At 48.8% G+C, this 18,249-nt stretch overlaps 1 protein-coding gene across 1 annotated transcript in view; it reads left to right on the top strand.

Moving 5' to 3' along the window:
• LOC140392781 (rho guanine nucleotide exchange factor 10-like protein) overlaps nucleotides 1-18,249 on the top strand; it is a 241,350-nt gene that overhangs the window by 211,621 nt on the left and 11,480 nt on the right. The window contains 2 exon segments of the mRNA XM_072478416.1: nucleotides 9,976-10,130; nucleotides 11,552-11,694. Coding sequence (XP_072334517.1) covers nucleotides 9,976-10,130; nucleotides 11,552-11,694 — 298 coding nt within the window.

Below are 18,249 nucleotides of genomic sequence, written 5' to 3'. Positions count from 1 at the left end.
CCCCCCCCTCCCCCCCGCTAGATCCACATCTAGCACTTTTGCTCCCCCCATATAACTTCCGTGAGTCAGCTGACCTCTGCTGACCCCGGCTTCCCCCGCCTTCCCGTTGATCTCCCCGTGTGGGAGTCTCTCCTCCTTACCTTCCTCCATCCCCCACCCCCCTTTTTGGCGCGGGAAAAGAGCCCGCGCTTTCCTGAACCAGCCCCGCCCCCTGTGGCGCAGCTCCTGTTGCAGTCATCATCCCAGTTCCCTCCTCCCCGAGTCTCACCTCCCTCCAGGACCGACACCCACATTCCCCATCATCATTTTGTCTACAGAAAGGAAAAAAAGGAAATTTTAGGAATTTTAACCAGAACTCTACCCACATCCCCATCCATCATCCCACCCACAAAATATTCTTTACCCATATTTACAACCCCATCCCCTCAGTTCGAGTCCAGTTTTTCCGTCTGTATAAAGGTCCAAGCCTCTTCTGGCGTTTCAAAATAATGGTGTCCTGATAAGTGACCCACAGTCGCGCAGGCTGCAGCATGCCGAACCTGACTCTTTTTCTATGCAGCACAGCCTTGGCCCGGCTGAAGCCAGCTCTCCTCTTTGCCACCTCCGCGCTCCAATCCTGGTATATTCGGATCACCGCGTTCTCCCATCTGCTGCTCCGCACCTTCATGGCCCATCTCAGCACACTTTCTTTATGCACGAAGCGATGGAACCTTGCCACTATCTCCCTTGGCGGCTCATCTGCCTTGGGTCTCCTCGCCAGGACCCGGTGAGCCCCTTCCAGCTCCAGGGGGGTCAGAGAGCACCCATCAGCGAATGGAGCATCGTGCTCACGTACGCCCCAGCATCAGCTCCCTCCACTCCTTGAGGAAGACCCAGAATCCGGAGGTTCTTCCTCCTCGACCTGTTCTCCAGGACCTCAATTCTCTCGGCCCACCTCCTGTGCACCGCCTCGTGCGCCTCCATTTTTACCGCCAGGCCCTGGCTATCGTCCTCGTTGGTGTTCACCTTATCGTTCACCTCACGAAGCTCCACCGCCTGGGTCGTTTGGGTCTCCTTCAGCCCCTCGATCGCCAACAGCATCAGCGCCAGCACCTCCTTTTTCAGCACCTCCACACATCTCATGAAGAACTCCTGCTGGTCTGGCCCCCACGCTGCTTGCACTCCGCCCTCCACCATCTTGCCTTCTCCTCGTTTTGTTCTCTGCTCCATGGCCTCTTTCCTCGTTGCTCCACCACTGCTCCCTGCCAAATATTGTGGGGGGGGACCTCACTGCTCCTTCCCACACTGGATCAATCCAAAAAAAGTTCAGTTGGGGCTCTTCTGGAGAGCTCGAAAGTCCGTTTTCGCGGGAGCTGCCGAAAAGCGCGGCTTAGCTCCACATCGCCGCAACCGGAAGTCGCTTGAGGAAAATCTTTGCGACAATCGACTTAAGTGTGTGGACAAATAAAGGCACAAGTATTTGATTGATTCTTCAGTGTTGCTGATGTTTAACGCAACCCACCCCGCAATCTAAATTAGGTGCATTTCATAACACTGGGAGCTTGTGGTTCTATAAGGGTTAATTGATATATAAAATTTGAGGTCACAGATCCCGGGGGAGCGGGGGCAAAAGCTGTCAAATGTCATGGTCTTGCCTTGAGATTCTACTCTGCAATATTCATGATAATGAGAAATGTCTCTGATATATTAACCAAATGTTTCTTTTGAACGGCTCAAAAATAGTGCTGGAGGCACTCGGCAGGTCTGGCAACGTTTGTAGACAGCAAAACCGAGTTAATATCTCGAGTGCAATATGACCCCTCTTCAGAAGATGCTGTCAGACCCGCTGACTATTTCGAGCACTTCCCAGTTTTAATTTGGATTTCCAGCATCCGTACAATATTTTGCTTTTGACAGCGTTTTGAACAGTTTGATCCCAGTCTTTTGAAAAAGCAAGCAGAAGAATTTCATCAGAGACTTGTTATTAAGCTTGCATGACACAATTTTAAAGCTGCTGCTTTTGGGACTTCCCTGATCTGCTTAGTTTATCCGGCCTCTGCTTTACCCATGTTAAATACACTCGCTGTTATCTAATCCTATTATTTCTGTTTGGGTTTCTTTCTTGATAATTCCGCTTCCACTTTTTGAATACCGTTTCTGTTTAAGCGTTTATACAGAAGAAACAAAATGTAAACAATAGATTGACAATCTTGCTGAGGCTACAGCGATCGATGTGGGAAATGAGGGACGCCATCACCTTGTTGCTACATGGAAATCTTTTGTACAAGGTTGAACAAAATTGTTAGACGAGTTGGGAAGTAGCTTTATCATCACTTGTCAATCAACTGGGACTATTTAATGCTGGTGATGGGCAAGAGTTTCAGTTACCAGCTAACATGATCAACACCGAATTCATGGAAAGGGAAGGTGAAATGTTTGTGTAATTTCAGTAGCAGAGTGGCTCCAGCAACCACCAATGATCCGTGACAGCCACGTGTGCCAACTGCACTGCAGGGCCTCGCCATAGGCGCCTCAGACAGCACCTTCCAAACCCGTGACCTCTACCACCTGGAAGGACAAGGGCAACAGACACATGGGGACGCCACCACCTGCACGTTCCCTCCCAATTCACTCAACATCCTGACTTGGGAGTATATCGCCGTTCCTTCACTGTCGTAGGGTCAAAATCCTGGAACTCCCTCTCTAACAGCACTGTGGGTGTACTTACACCACATGGACTGCAGCGGTTCAAGAAGGCAGCTCACCACCACCTCCTCGAGGGCAATTAGGGATGGGCAATAAATGCTGGACTAGCCAATGACACCCACATCCCACGAATGAATAAATACATTTTTTTTAAAAGATGCTAGTCTCATGAGCCGAGGAAACGGTGGCCTTTCTGGTCAACCCTCCTCCTGGCCCATCCCAAACCAACATGTTTACTGGGGTTTGAGAAGTTAATTGGCTCCCCTGTCATCTTGAACGGTGATGATATCTGGTGCGGAACATTTCCAGACCAAGGAGACTCAAAACAATTTTCTTTACAAAAAAACCCTTCAAATCTTCCAACAAAGGTCAACCCTAGATAGCGAGGGGCGTAAGCTGAACTGTCTCCCTTGTAAAGCATCCGACCGTGCTTCACCCTTTCCACAAGACACTGTGGATTTAACCTCGGCAACAGTTTAGAAGTTCCCTGTTGGCATTTTGTTGTACTGGTACTGAGATACAGAAACCTGTTGGAAGGTCTTCGATTTGATTCCTAAATTTGTGTGCTGAGTTAGTGACATCAGCCAGGGCAATAGTTTTGATACGAGGGTAGTGTGTCCCCGGATTAGCAGTGGGGAAGAACGAAAACAACCAGGCTCTCATTGCTCCTCCTGAAAACTGACACGTGGGTGAGAAAATACAATGAAGTACCAGAGGTAATGGCACTCTTATCGAGCTGTATAGCAGCAAGACCCTTGAGCTTTCTGAAGGGAGGATGTGAAAATGTGGAAAGTACGTACCTGAGTTGATCTTCCTACGACACTTGTACAGTATATTTATTAGCACTCAACTTCCCAGATGTTTTCTATATGCGCAGTACAGGGAAAATTGCAAATTGGAAATCTAAAATGAAGTGCAGAAATGTAACTTTCTCCTGTGGCTCACTTGAGGCGCCGGCGCTGAAAAGTGCCAGGTCCACCTCTGATTACCCTGGAAGGTATCTCAAAAATCTCAGCAACAGGTGAAGCTAGCTGGTACTATGCAGTAACAACAAAGTGGAATTTGCCACGAAGTCGATACTACTGCCGAGCCAAAAAGACATTCTATCTATCTCACAAATGAGTAACGTGGTACACTGATTTCAGTGTGTGGAACATGCCAATGACTGCCAGATCATATCAAACAGCATGCCACTTCTGTTTGCAACGGGCAAGATACAGGCTGTACGCAAACAGCCCATGCTTGCAAAACTCGAGTGTCCAAAATTCGAATGTGATTCTGCAATCGGATAACACAGTAAAGTGCTTCAGAATTACACTGACAACCAATTTAAATTCAATTGAGCTCGCAGTGTGGTGCTTTGGGTACTGGAAGCTGCATTTATTAATACACAGGGCTCTGTTCTTTACAAACGTGTACACATATTGTGCCTGTTTCATTGAACAAAATAAGTGATGGCCATTCGTTGGTTATTCCTTAGGGCAATGTCTTGGCCAATCAGAGTCACGCTGCCTGGTTTAAATTTCAACAATGCTTGGTAGTTAACTGTCGGTCACCATTAGCTGGTGCATTCTCCACAGCAACACTTCTACCAATCAGCAATCTTCTCGCACAGTAAAAATTTGTTGATTTCTCTTGCATTGAATTCTTGTGAATGTCCTGATGAGTGCAGGACAAAGCTTTAACAAAGAAAGTATTTCTCTTCAATAATATTTAACATTATTATGGTGTACATGGACTTTCAAAATTCATTTGCAAAAAGAGACCCAAAACCAGCAAAGTTAACGCCCATGGGTTAAAAACATGGGCGCAATTTAACGGAAATCGAGTCCCGTGTCAGATTTGTTTAGCTGGATGTTTCCCAGTGTTGGCAGCGCAGAGAACCACTCCGCTATTAAACGGGACTCTGCTACATTTATGGGCCTCGCGTTAAACTCCCCGTCGAGGGTGCACTTAGTCCCATTCTCTACACTAACAAGCTCCCCTCACCATTACAGGAAGAGATTGTGCACCCCGATCTCGAGACCCTTCACCACAACCTCCGGACCCTCCAACATCCCAACTCACCAGTAAGGGGGTCATTGAGCCACTGCACTTCCCAACTCAAGGGCAGGGCACTGCCAGGCCCAAACCCCAGTAGGGGTGAGATGCCACCTGGGCACTGCCAGAATGGCATCTTGGCAGTACCTCCTGACAGGTGCCCAGGTGACATAGAGGTGCCAGGGTGCCACCCTGCCCACACTTGACCACCCAGGGCCCCTGATCGCTTGGGAGATCCCTCCAAGTGCTGGTACGCATGGTCAATGTTTTGTAGAAACTAGTGCTGAATGGCGCCCGCTCGGGGTATCCAAGGCTGTTACATCCCAGACACTCAAGATCCGACGTAGGCGTATATTCAAGTGACATTAACTGCTCACTTGAATATGCAAAACTGGAACCACTGATATTAAACCAATGTCCCATCTGGCTAACTTGGGTGGATTAAAAAATTTTTTTTTTTAAAATTCCATGGCACAATTTTGTAGAAGAGCAGAGGCCAATTCTTATTCCTTCAGTCAACACCACAAAGACAGATTTTCTGGTCATTATCACGTTGTTACCCATGGGCGGTTGCTGTGTGCAAATTGGCTGCTGCATTTCCCACAATTACAACAGTGACGACATTTCAAAAACTTAATTGGCTGCAATGTGCTTTGAAATGTCAGGTGGTTGTGAAAGATGCTGTATAAATGCAAGTCTTTCTCTATGCTGTTGATGGGGATGGACAGCATCTGGGGTTAGTGGCAAAAGGAGTACAAATGCAATGAGGTGCAGTGGATGTAGGTTCAATCGTGCCTTTCAAAAGAGAATGGGCACATATCTGAGCTCGCACAGGCTTGACGAGCCAGATGTGAAGATGCGGCAGTCAAAAAGAAAAATAAATTGCTGAAATCGCAGAGGAGGCTGGAACGAAAGTGGAGCATTTCACTGACCAAGTTTAAACCAAAAAAAATGTTCATTACCTCAAATTGTTCTGCTTTTTGTTTTTCAACTTCAGATTGCTCACATCCCCTCCCTAACAGCACAGTGGATGCACCTACAGCGGTTCAAGAAGGCGGCTCACCACCACCTTCTCGAGGGCACTCTCAGATGGGCAACAAATGCTGGCCTAGTCAGAGAAGCCCACGTCCTGGGAAAGAATACATTTAAAAGAAATTTAGAGTTTCTGTTCCTTGCTATTGTCTGGCATTCCTTCTTTGCAGGGTGTGTTTGGGCCCCTGGTATATTCTATCCCCTGACCTAGCCTTTTTGGTGCACACATTTATGCACATGCATATCTTGTTTCTTGGTACCCAATTTTTGCGTCCAATCTACTCCCATTGCTGTTTATTTCGGGGTTGCAGTCATTCCTGCTTGTGTGTGTGATGGAGCAGGTATGTATATTTTAATGTCAACTTCTGAAGTGGTAATTAGATCCAAGTGCACAGTAGCTACTGGATGTGGACATGCTTCATTGGAAGCTAATTCATCGGCAAAACGGACATTTCGACTTCTTAGTCTGGTGTTTTTGTCAATGGGGACTGCAAACAAGAAATGTACATCTTAATGTTATTTACTGAGAATATAGTCATCTGTCAAACAGTCCTTTATAAATGAAGGACGTGCATTAATCTATAACGCGTGTCCTGCCGTGAAAGAAGTAAAGAAAAATTCAGGGTTTAATTGGATCTGTCAGAGCATGTAGCAAATATGTTTTTTTTTTAAATTATTGGTTGAAAGTTTTTCCTTCCTTCCTCGCTATATGGCTCTTGTGAAGGCATGACTACTTTATTGGAATACACTTCCATAGGCAGCAGTTGCTCTTGTGAAGGCATGACTACTTTATTGGAATACACTCCCACAGTCAGCAGTTGCCCTTTTATTTAATAAACATTTTATTGAGGTATTTGTTTGGCATTGTAACAGCAACAAAATCAACAATGTACATAACAAGGAAAATATTAACATAGTGCAAATACCGCCTCCCTCTCCCGCAGGTCCCATCATTACTTATCCCCCAAAACTACATTAGCTTAACCCCCCCACCTTCTGCTGACGATTAATTCTCTGCGAAGAAGTCGACGAATGGTTGCCACCTCCGGGCGAACCCTAACAGAGACCCTCTCATGGCAAACTTAATTTTCTCCAGGCAGAGCAAGCCAGCCATGTCCGATAGCCAGGTCTCCGATTTCAGGGGCTTCGAGTCCTTCCATTCTAGTAATATCCGCCTCCAGGTTACCAGGGAAACAAAGGCCAGAACATCTGCCTCTTTCTCCTCCTGGATTCCCGAATCCTGCGACACCCTGAAAATCGCCACCTCTGGACTCATTGCCACCCCTCGTATGTAATACCTTGGACATGGCGTCGGCAAACCCCTGCCAAAATTCCCTCCGTTTTGGACATGCCCAGAACATGTGGCCATGGTTCGCTGGTGCCCCCCGCACACTTCGCACACCTGTCTTCCACCCCAAAGAATCTGCTCATCCGTGCCACTGTCGTGTGAGCCCGGTGAACGACCTTAAATTGGATCAGGCTGAGCCTGGCACATGTTGCGGTCACGTTGACCCTGCCCAACGCTCCCGCCCAAAGGCCCTATCTCTCCCCCCCCAGCTCCTCCTCCCACTTTTGCTTCAGCTCCTCGGTCTGCGTCTCCTCCAAACCCATAAGCTCTTTATATATGTCCGAGACGCTTCCCTCTCCTATCCATCCTCTAGAGACCACCCTATCCTGAATCCCCCTCAGCGGGAGGAGTGGGAAGGTTGGTACCTGCCTCCACAGGAATTCCAGCACCTGCAGATATCGAAATTCATTTCCCCCCGCCAATGCAAACTTCTCCTCCAGCGCCCTCCTACTCGGGGAAACTTCCATCTACGAACAAGTCCCCCATCCTCTCAATCCCCGCTCTCCGCCAAATTCGGAACCCCCCGTCCATCCTCCCCGGGGCGAACCGGTGATTATCGCAGATTGGGGACCACACCGACGACCCCTCTGCTCCCACATGTCTCCTCCACTGCCCCCAGACTCTCTGGGTCGCCACCACCACTGGACTGGTGGAGTATTGCGCCAGCGGGAACGGCAGAGGCGCTGTTACCAGTGCCCCCAGACTTGTGTCCTTCCAAGAAGTCGCCTCCATGCGCACCCACGCCGGCTCACCCCCCACCAGCCACCTCCTCACCATGGCTATGGTAGCCGCCCAGTAATAATTGCGGACATTCGGCAGCGCCAGCCCACCATCCCCCCGACTCCGCTCGAGCATTGCCCTCTTCACACGCGGGGACTTGCCCCCCCCCCCACACAAAGCCCACAATAATTTTATTGATCCGCTTAAAAAAGGACCGCGGGCTGAAAATGGGGAGGCATTGGAAAACGAATAGGAATCTCGGGAGGACCGTTATTTTTACCGATTGAACTCTGCCCGCCAGAGACACGGGAGCGCATCCCATCTCCGGAAATCCTCCTTCATCTGCTCCACCAGCCAGGCCAAGTTCAGTTTATGTAGCCTGTCCCAATCCCTCCCACTTGGATACCCAGGTACCTGAAACTGTCCCCTACCACTCTGAATGTCAGTTCCCCCAGTCGCCTCTCCTGACCCCTCGCCTGGACCACAAACGCCTCGCTCTTCCCCATATTGAGCTTATACCCCGAAAACCGGCCGAATTCCCATAATTTCTTCCATCCCCTCCATTGGGTCTGAGACATACAACAGTAGGTCATCCGCATACAGTGGGACCCTGTGCTCCGCTCACCCCCCATCCCCCGGAAGAGCCCCTTGAGGCCCTCCGAGCAATTGCCAGCAGCTCTATTGCCAGCGCAAACAGCAGTGTCTCGTCCCCCGGTGCAGTCTGAAATAATCCGAAGTCGTCCTGTTTGTCCATACACTTACAACCGGAGCCCGGTACAGCAACCTAACCCAGTCAATAAAGCCCCTCCCAAAACCGAACCGCTCCAGCACCTCCTTTAAATAATCCCACTCAACCCGGTCAAAGGCTTTCTCCGCATTCATCGCGACCACTACCTCAACCTTCCGGGGGCATCATGATCACGTTTAACAGCCGCCTTACATTGGCCCCCAGCTGCCGACCTTTAACGAACCCCGTCTGATCCTCCACTATAACGTCCGGTACACAGTCCTCAATCCTGGAGGACAACATTTTGGCCAGAAGTTTGGTATCTATGTTCAACAAAGAAATCGGCCTTTAAGACCCACATAGCTCCGGGTCCTTGTCCCGTTTCAGGATGAGCAAGATCATGGCCTGTGACTTCGTCTGGGGCAGAGCTCCCCTTTCCGTGGCCTCGTTAAAGACCTTCATCAGCACCGGCCCCAATATTCCAGAGAACATTTTATAGAACTCGGCTGGGTACCCGTCTGGTCCTGGGGCCTTGCCCGGCTGCATGGCCTTTAGACCCTCCACTATCTCCTCCAGCCCGATTGGGGCACCCAGCCCTTTTACCAGCCCCCCCCCATCCACCTTCCGGAAAATCAGCTGCTCCAAGAAGTGCCTCATCTCCTCCGGTCCCGAAGGGGTTTCCGACCTATACAACCTGCTATAAAAGTCCTGAAAGGCCTTGCTCACCCCTGCCGAGTCCCCAACTAAGTTCCCATCCCCGTCAATAACTTTCCCTATTTCTCTAGCTGCCTCCCTCTTTCTGAGCTGCTGTGCAAGCATCCTGCTGGCCTTCTCCCCATGCTCGTAAATCGCCCCCTTCGCCTTTCTGAGCTGTTCCACTGCCCTCCCCGTGATTAACAAACCAAATTCCGCCTGTAGCCTCCGGCGTTCCCTTAGAAGCCCTGCTTCTGGAGACTCCGCATACCTCCTATCAACTCGTAGAATCTCTTTTACCAGTCGGGGCAGCAGTTGCTCTTGTGAAGGCATGACTACTTTACTGGAATACACCTCCATAGGCAGCAGTTGCCTTCTGCGCTATCTAAATGGTGGATGGTCATTATTTATTACTTGTCTCTCATTGTCCTGTTTTTATGTTTTGACCTTTCACTATAAACCTTTATTCATTCGTATCAATGGGTGCTTGAGCAGCCTTGACCCTTGCCACTATCCACAGAACTCTCTGTCGGTGAATCCCGTGTTGTTATCCATTTTGGTGCTGAGTCAGCAGAGAAGCTATCATGTTTAAATGTCTCAGTGTGACGGAAGGAGGGGGAAGATTATCAACTGTTCCAGGATCTGGGGCAAGGGAAAAAAATGACTGCTTTGTCTAATTTTGAGTTAACCACAAGCTAAACCCAATCAACTCCTCTTTCTTTCATTTCAGTGTGATGGGATATGCGAGTGTTGACATGGCAACCCAGTGTTTGTTTATATTTAAAAGCCCCGGAGAGGTGCCTGTCGTGTGCCTCAAGTATCTGCTGAATGTCTTGTTTGCTGGCCTGCAGGATGGGACCGTCGCAATATACACCAGGACAAATGGTAAGAGAATGGTTTTCCTACCTCTGCCTGACCTCCTGCTGTGAAATATGACACCAGCTTTCTCCTGGTTGCTGGTGCAATTTGGTGGAGTATTTTATTGGGATGGTGCCAGATATCATTGAACCAGGTTCCGCAACCCACACAGGGACCGTACTGTAGGCTTTCAATCCCGTCTCCCTCGTCATTTGGGGCTGTCTGAAGTCCCAACCATGCGACCAAGATCAGATATCTGCCTCTTCAGCTTTCTGGTTTATTTTTTAAATACTTGCTCGTTAGCTAGAAGTTGAGGCCTCAATAAGAATAAACAGAGGGCACGAATCAACTAAATGGGAAAAATGTCCATAGCGAGCGTGTTTAACCGCGTGTTTCCCAGCGCTCGCAATGCCGAGAACCACATGGCTATAAAACGGCACTCGTGTTAGTTAAGGGGCCTCACGGAATGAGTGGCTGAGGTCGCGCATAGCCCCGTTTTCTACACCGAGGAGGTTTGCTCGCCAGAACTCCTCAGTCTAGCGAGAGATGGGGGTACCATTTTTAAATGGAGCCCCAATCTCTGAGGCCCCCGATGTAAAGCCCCAGTGCACTTGGGAGGATCCCTGGAACCACCCGCGCAGGACACCCCGGCCCGAATGCCAGCGCACCATGCCAGCTTGGCACCCTGGCAGTGCCCCTGCCAGCAAGCAGAGCCACCAGGGCACTATGGCAGTGCCAGGCTGGCACCCAGGTGGCACTGCCAGGGTGCAAGGCTGGCAGTGCCTGGGTGGCACCAGTAGTACCAGGGTACTACTCTGTCCAAAGGGCATGCACTTGCGGGGAGGACCCCCACGATTGCCATTTTGTCTGCTCCCTGCTTGTGGAGACTAGTACTGAACGGTACTCACCCGATATCTCCCAGGAGAAGGGGTAGATCCCAACGCCTTGGGAAACTGAATAATAGGCTATCTGTCTCACTCTAATATGCAGATTTGCTAAAAGGTGATCTTGCCCACAATGGGCGGGATTTAGATCGCAACGTCTCGCGAGATCGCATTAGATCTCGCGAGGTGTTGGTGAGCCGGGTAGATCTCAGGAGCGAAGCCTCCCGCCTTTTATTGGCCACGCTTTTCAGGCGCCGCATGGCCGTCAGATCACTCCCAGAGTCTCTGCTAGCCTGACGTGGAACATTACTCTGGAGCAAAGGTAAATACAGCCCCATTGCCGCGCGTCTTATCAGGGACTGTATTGGAAGAGGAGTGGTCACTCTGGTTGCCTGCGATGACAATGGTGCTTACATTTTCAAACCAGTTTTCACTTTTTGGAACACTTTTTTTTTTCTTTTTATTTGCGAAGTGATACCTAATGATGTCCGAGCTTGACTGTGTCCAGTGAATCTCGTTTTGCTCAGATTCTTCCAACATTTTTCTTGCCCTTAATTTTTCCAGAGGGCAAGTGGGACTGGGATACACCCCGATCAGTAAAAGTTGGGTCAGCTGCAATCCGATCTCTCCTGGCGGTGGATGACACGGTGTGGGCCAGCTGTCGGAATCGGGTCACGTTGATCACCATCTCTTGCTTCACTACACGGGTATGATCTCTTAGTGTTGCTACCAGCTATTCGGCCTCCTTCCTCTTGAACATTGTCAGCAGCCTTTGTTCAAGTTAATGAGATGTGGATTCCCTCCTTTTTGCTCTAACTATTTGATCTCAAGTCTAATGCATTGAGGTACACTTCAAGAAAATTGGTCTCTTTATAAAACGAAGAATCCTAGTGGTTTCAATGCAAAAATGCCTCAAATTCATGTATGAAATGTAAAGAAGCTATAGTATTCCTTATCAGCTGGCAATGCCCAATCCTGATACCGTGAACCTAGAGCCCCATATCACATAATACCCTTCAGTAGCAAATAAAACCAATACAATCTGAACATGGTCCTGGGGTGGGAAACCTTCGGAGCTTGCTGTGAGGTAGTGAGCCATTTGTGTGTCATTCGAGGCTTATAATGGAGAAAATATAATCTAAATTCTTTAACTTCTTTACTAGAGCTCTGCCTGCCGTTTTTCATTAAGTTTTGGTCACCGGTTTATTGGCCGTGCTGTGTCTAGGGAAACAATTTGTTTGTCAGGATGGGACTTCCTGTAAGGCATGGGTCAGGGAGGTGATACTTTGCACATTCTACTACGCCTGCTGCTGGCATGAAAAATGGTTCAGTGAAACCTGTATCTGGCAGATTTTCAACTTTCTTTCCTCCTTGGGATGTGAGCACTGCTGGCGAGGCCAGCATCTAATTGCCCAACCCTAATTGCCCCTGAACAGGTGGTGGTGAGCCACCCAAACAGAGTGGCTTTCTGGTCTGTTTCAGAGAGCAGATAAGAATCAACCACATTGCTGTAGGTCTCGAATCTCATGCAGGCCAGGCTGGGGTAAGGAGAGCAGATTTCCATTTCAGGACATCAGTGAAGAAGATGATTTTTTTAAAGATCTGGATTATGAAACTAATTAATCTAGAGTCATGGGCTTTTACAGCACACAACAAAAGGTCCTTCGCCCATCATGTCTGTGCTGGCCATCAGACACCTATCTATTATAATTGCATTTTCCAGCACTTGGTCCATAGCCTTGTATGCTATGGCATATCATTATACCCAGCATTTTATTCCGGATTTATTTATTAATTGAATTAAAATTTCCCCAGCTGCTGTGACAGGATTCGAACCTATGTTAGTCTGGGCCTCTAGATTCTGACCCGTCCCCTGCCGAAGGAACTTAAGTTTGTTGGGATTCATTCATAGAATCCCTAAAGTGCAGAAGGAGGCCATTTGGCCCGTCGCGTCTGCACCGACCCTCTGAAAGAGCATCCTACCTAGGTCCAATTTCCCGCCCTATTCCCGTAACCACACCTAGGGGCAATTTAGTATAGCCAATCCACCTAACCTGCACATCTTTGGACTATAAGAGAAAGGCCATCATGCCGATAACCACAGTGGCGGCACTGATTTGTATGTTCGTGCCCGCAATTTTCACTGAACTGTTTCTAGACTGACTATAAAGTGCATAAAAGCAGCTAATGGAATTTAAATTCAATTAATAAAAAACTGGAATATAAAACTGATCTCCGTAATGGTGACCATGACAACCATCATTGAAAAAAAACATCTAGCTCACTAATGTCTTTTTTAAGGAAGGAAATCTGCCGTCCTTACCTGGTCTGGCCTACATGTGACTCCAGATCCACAGCAATGTGGTTGACTCTTAAATGGCCTCTGAAAAGCCCCAGCAAGCCACTCAGTTTGAGGGTGATTAGGGATGGGCAATAAATAAATGGCATGAAAAAATAAAAGAAAGAATGTAATATTAAAATTACCAAATTTGTGTGGGAGAGATGAAATGAAATCAGAAGCGCTTATTGTCACAAGTAGGCTTCAAATGAAGTTATTGTGAAAAGCCCCTAGTCGCCACATTCTGGCGCCTGGTATGGGAATTGAACTGTGCTGCTGGCCTGCCTTGGTTTGCTTTAAAAGCCAGCGATTTAGCCCAGTGTGCTAAATCAGCCCCTGATGTGATGGATTGAAGTAATACACACTAACCCCTCCAGTCTGGAATGCTTGGGACCAAATCATTTCTGGATTTTGGAATTTTCAGGATTATGGATTAATATTAGAAAATACTGGGAAGCGTTGTTGATATAAATAAACACAAAACAGTAATAAAACATAATATAAAGTGATAATAAAGTTGTTTTACTTATCTAATTACAGTATATTCATGTTTCTGTTCCCAGAGTACTGTACTAAAATGATACCAATGATGTTGAGGGTCCCACGCTTCCCAACACTAGATTTCCAGACTGGACAGGTTACAACACAATTAGGTTTAATAATAATCTTTATTAGGGTCACAAGTAGGCGTACATTAACACTGTAATGAAGTTACTGTGAAAAGCCCCTAGTCGCCAAAACCAGCGCCTGTTCAGGTACACTGAGGGAGAATTCAGAGTGTCCAATTCACCTAACCTGCACATCTTTGAACTGTGGGAGGAAACCGGAGCACCCGGAGAAAACCCACGCACACACGGGGAGGATGTGCAGACTCCGCACAGACAGTGACCCAAGCCGGGAATCAAACATGGGTCCCTGGCGCTGTTATACTAAACTAGTCTGTAAATCATAGCAGGAAAGGAGACCAAGCGAAGTAAGGACTTTAATAATCTTGGGATCTGAGCGAGAATGGGTTTGAAATTAATGGTGGCAACACATTTAAGGACTGGAGGGAAGCAGAAGAGCGTAAGATGATGCATCTTGGATCATGAGGGATATATTCTGAAGAACACTAACTGCAGTAATATCAATAGAATGTAGAATAGAAGCTGGGGGCATGGGGGAGGGGAGGTGTGAAGAGGGAGGAGACTTTTTAATTTGATCGATAGAGTATTAAAGTATCTGATGCCTGCAATCTGTCTCACTTTTGGCATGAAAATAAAAAGGTGCACATGCTACGTGTGGCTGTCCCCGACTGTCTAACCAGAAGCTTTTCATTCGTAGGCACTGCCCTATCCACTGACTATATTCCCTGACAGTCAGTAAAATCTTTGCACAGCTGGAGCCATAAAAAAATCTCCTTGACGATGGAGAACAATTTAAAAATGTATTTTTAAATGATGTGATCTCTTAAGACTTCGGATAAAAACATTAAAAATTCATATTAGCTTTGAGAAGCTTGCGCCATTTGCATTACAAAGTGGGCAGGAGTGTGTGCGCGCTGCAGAAAATGATCTTTGATTAATTTCTGTGAGAATATTTTATGAAAGCCACATGAAGCAAAAATGGATTTAGATGCTCCCACTAGCAGCAATAGAATTAACTAGCAGATGTTGCTTTCTGCTCTAACACCAGTGTATTGGTGCAGCCGGTTTTGGCAAAGGACATGCTCTAATCTATTCAGCCTTAAAGGGGCACTGTTGTCTGTCTTGGCAAACTTTGACATGCAACACGATTCTTGAGTCTTGAGAGTTTATCAACCCAAGATTTTTCTGGAACTGGAATAATCCATTATTAGAAGCCTTGGCATTCTTGCCATATTCCACAATGTCTTCTATATTACCCCTTGAACCAATCAACAGGAAGGATGTGGAGGTCGAGAACCTCTAGGGGACACGGGGCGAGATTTTCCAGCCCTCCCTTGGCATGCTTTGGCTCGCCAGTCCTGCCACGGCGAGGGTTGCAGGAACGGAAGATCCCACTGCCGGGAATGGCTAGATAATCCCACCCGTATACTCAGAATAACATTGCAGGCTATTTTGGACGTCAATGAGGAGGAACGTCTTCACTCTGAGCACGGTAAATCTGTGCTTCAGTCGTTGACTGTGCTCAAGACTGAGATTGACAGATTTCCACATGTTAAAAGCATTGAGGGATATGAAGAGAGTGCAGGAAAACGGTGTTGAATTAGATCAACCATGATCTCATTGAGTGGTGAAGCGGGTTCAAAGGGATGAATTACCTAATCTTGCACCTATTATGTTCTTAATGCCTCAGTGGCCTTCCATGTGTAACTCTAATACTCTTTGGTGAAAATAAATTCCGCCTGCCCTTCTTCGTTACTTAATTTTTAATTTGTATTTCCTGATATATGAACTGCTTATCATGAAGTCACCAAACCTCTGCTAGTGAAACTTGTATACAGAGGTCAGAGTAGCACCTTCTCTATTTATTCCTTATGGAGGTCTTCTGGTGAGTCCCTGGGCGAGATTCTCCGACCCCCCACGTGAATCCCGCCCCCGCCGGTTGCCAAATTCTCCGGCACCGGAGATTCGGCGGGGGTGGGAATTGCACCGCGCCGGTTGGCGCCCCCCCCCCCCCCGCGATTCTCCGGCCCGGATGGGCCGAAGTCCCGCTGCTAGGATGCCTGTCCCGCCGGCGTGGATTAAACCACCTCTCTTACCGGCGGGACAAGGCGGCGGGGTCCTGGGGTGGTGGGGGGGGGGGATCTGGCCCCGGGGGGTGCCCCCACGGTGGCCTGGCCCGCAATCGGGGCCCACCAATCCGCGGGCGGGCCTGTGCCGTGGGGGGGCACTCTTTTCCTTCCGCCTTCACCACAGTCTCCACCATGGTGGAGGCGGAAGAGAGTCCCTCCCCCGCGCATGCGTGGGGATGCCGTGAGCGGCCGCTAACGCTCCCGCGCATGCGCCTCCCGGCAATGTCATTTCCGCGCCAGCTGGCGGGGCGCCAAAGGCTTTTTCCGCCAGCTGGCGGGGCGGAAATTGGTCCGGCGCGGGCCTAGCCCCTCAAGGTTAGGGCTCGGCCCCCCAGGATGCGGAGGATTCTGCACCTTTGGGGTGGCGCGACGCCCAACTGATTTGCGCCGTTTTGGGCGCCGGTCGGCCGATACCGGAGAATTTCGCCCCCTGTCTCTGAGTCAGAAACCCCAGGACTTGAGGCGCCCCTCCAGTGTTTAGCCTCTGACGGGTACAGTGGTTAGCACTGCTGCCTCACAGCGCGAGGAACCTGGGTCAAATTCCAACTTTGGGTGACTGTGTGGAATTTGCACATCCTCCCCGTGTGTGCGTGGGTTTACTCCGGGTGCTCCGGTTTCCTCCCACAGTCCAAAGATGTGAAGGTTAGGTGGTCTGGCCATGATAAATTGTCTCTTAGTGTCCAAGGTTTACGTGGGGTTAAGGGGAGTGGGCATGGGTGGGGTGCTCTTTCGGAGGGTCGGTGCAGACTCGATGAACCGAATGGCCTCCTTCTCCACTATAGGGATTCTATGTCAGGTTTGCGACTTGTTCCAGGAAAAAGCTCGCTCTGAGAACAGATTCAAATCTGCCTTGTGCACCACGAGGTGTGGGAAAGACCAACAAAAATTTATGTTTGTCACCTTGCTTCTCTTGCCTACTGGGCCATGATGTGGAATTTTTTGCGGAATTGTGAGCATTAACCCGGGGCTCACTGTTACCTGGCCTAGAAAATTGCATTGAATGTCCCACTTTTCTAATGGCTGCTAACCAAACCCTTTCGATGTTAGAATTCCCACAATTGCCCAGAAAGGTTCATCTTCTCTCTACACAGAGGGCTAATTGAACACAACACAAGTAGGCCCACACCACCTACTGTTCTGTAAAAGAAGACTTGCATTTAAAAAGTGGCTGTCACAATGTTAGAATGTCCAGAACTGGCTTGACAATCGGAAAAGGGCATTTGAAATGCAAGACACTGGGCGGAATTTAACAGAAAAATTTCAGACTTCATTTGTGGCGGTTTTTGCAGGAACTTTCCCGCCTGCTCTGCCGGTGAGTTCCTCTCCACTATCGAGCAACACCTTTTGGGTCCTGGGGATATTTAATCCGTTTCGCCCATGCTTAGAATTTTTTTCAGTACTGTGGAGCTGGACTGAGATCGGACTGTAATTTTGAAAGGATGCCCCGATCTCTAAGTGAGCTTGCCTACCCCCCCCCCCCCCATCCATAGGCAGTATCACCACCAAATCCCCCCCCCCCCCCCCCCCCCCCAAGTGAGGACACCCCACTTACCATCCCTGACCCTTGGCACTGGCACCTGGGCACCCTTGCACTGGCTAGCTTGGCAGTACCACCCAGACTCCTTGGCAATGCCAGGGGTGGTGGCAGTGCCAAGTTACCAGCTGGCCAATGCCTCGTTGCCCGTGTCCCAGGGGGAAGGCCAAGAAGCCACCCTTCACTACTCCTGGGCATCCAGGGGCCTCTGATAGCCTGGGAGACTCCCCCGGGTGCTGTTCTGCCTGGTCCACATTGTACTGAACAGGGCCTGGCTGTAGTGTCCCTGGGAGGCTGGTAGTTCCCGGGGGATCGAGAGGTCCCAGGGAAGCCTGCCTGCATATTGGACCCATGGCGGAGGTGCACCATTGCGGGATCGGAAGATCTCACATAAAATGTATGTAGATTTCTAAAAGGCTTTGATAAGGTACCACACATTGACCAATGGGATAAGATCAAGCATGTGGAACCAGGGAACAAAGAGCAGAGTGGATCGTTGACCGATTGAGACGTAGAAGGTGGGAGCTGAGTTCCACACCGATAAGTGCAAGGATCACTGTTCACAATTTATATTAGCAATTTCTATTTTAGAATGAAAAGCATAATTTCTTAATTGGTACACAACACCAAATTGG

The sequence above is a fragment of the Scyliorhinus torazame genome, chromosome 16, assembly GCF_047496885.1.
Source record: "Scyliorhinus torazame isolate Kashiwa2021f chromosome 16, sScyTor2.1, whole genome shotgun sequence".
NCBI lineage: Eukaryota > Metazoa > Chordata > Chondrichthyes > Carcharhiniformes > Scyliorhinidae > Scyliorhinus > Scyliorhinus torazame.
This window is presented reverse-complemented; position numbering and strand designations above follow the sequence as displayed.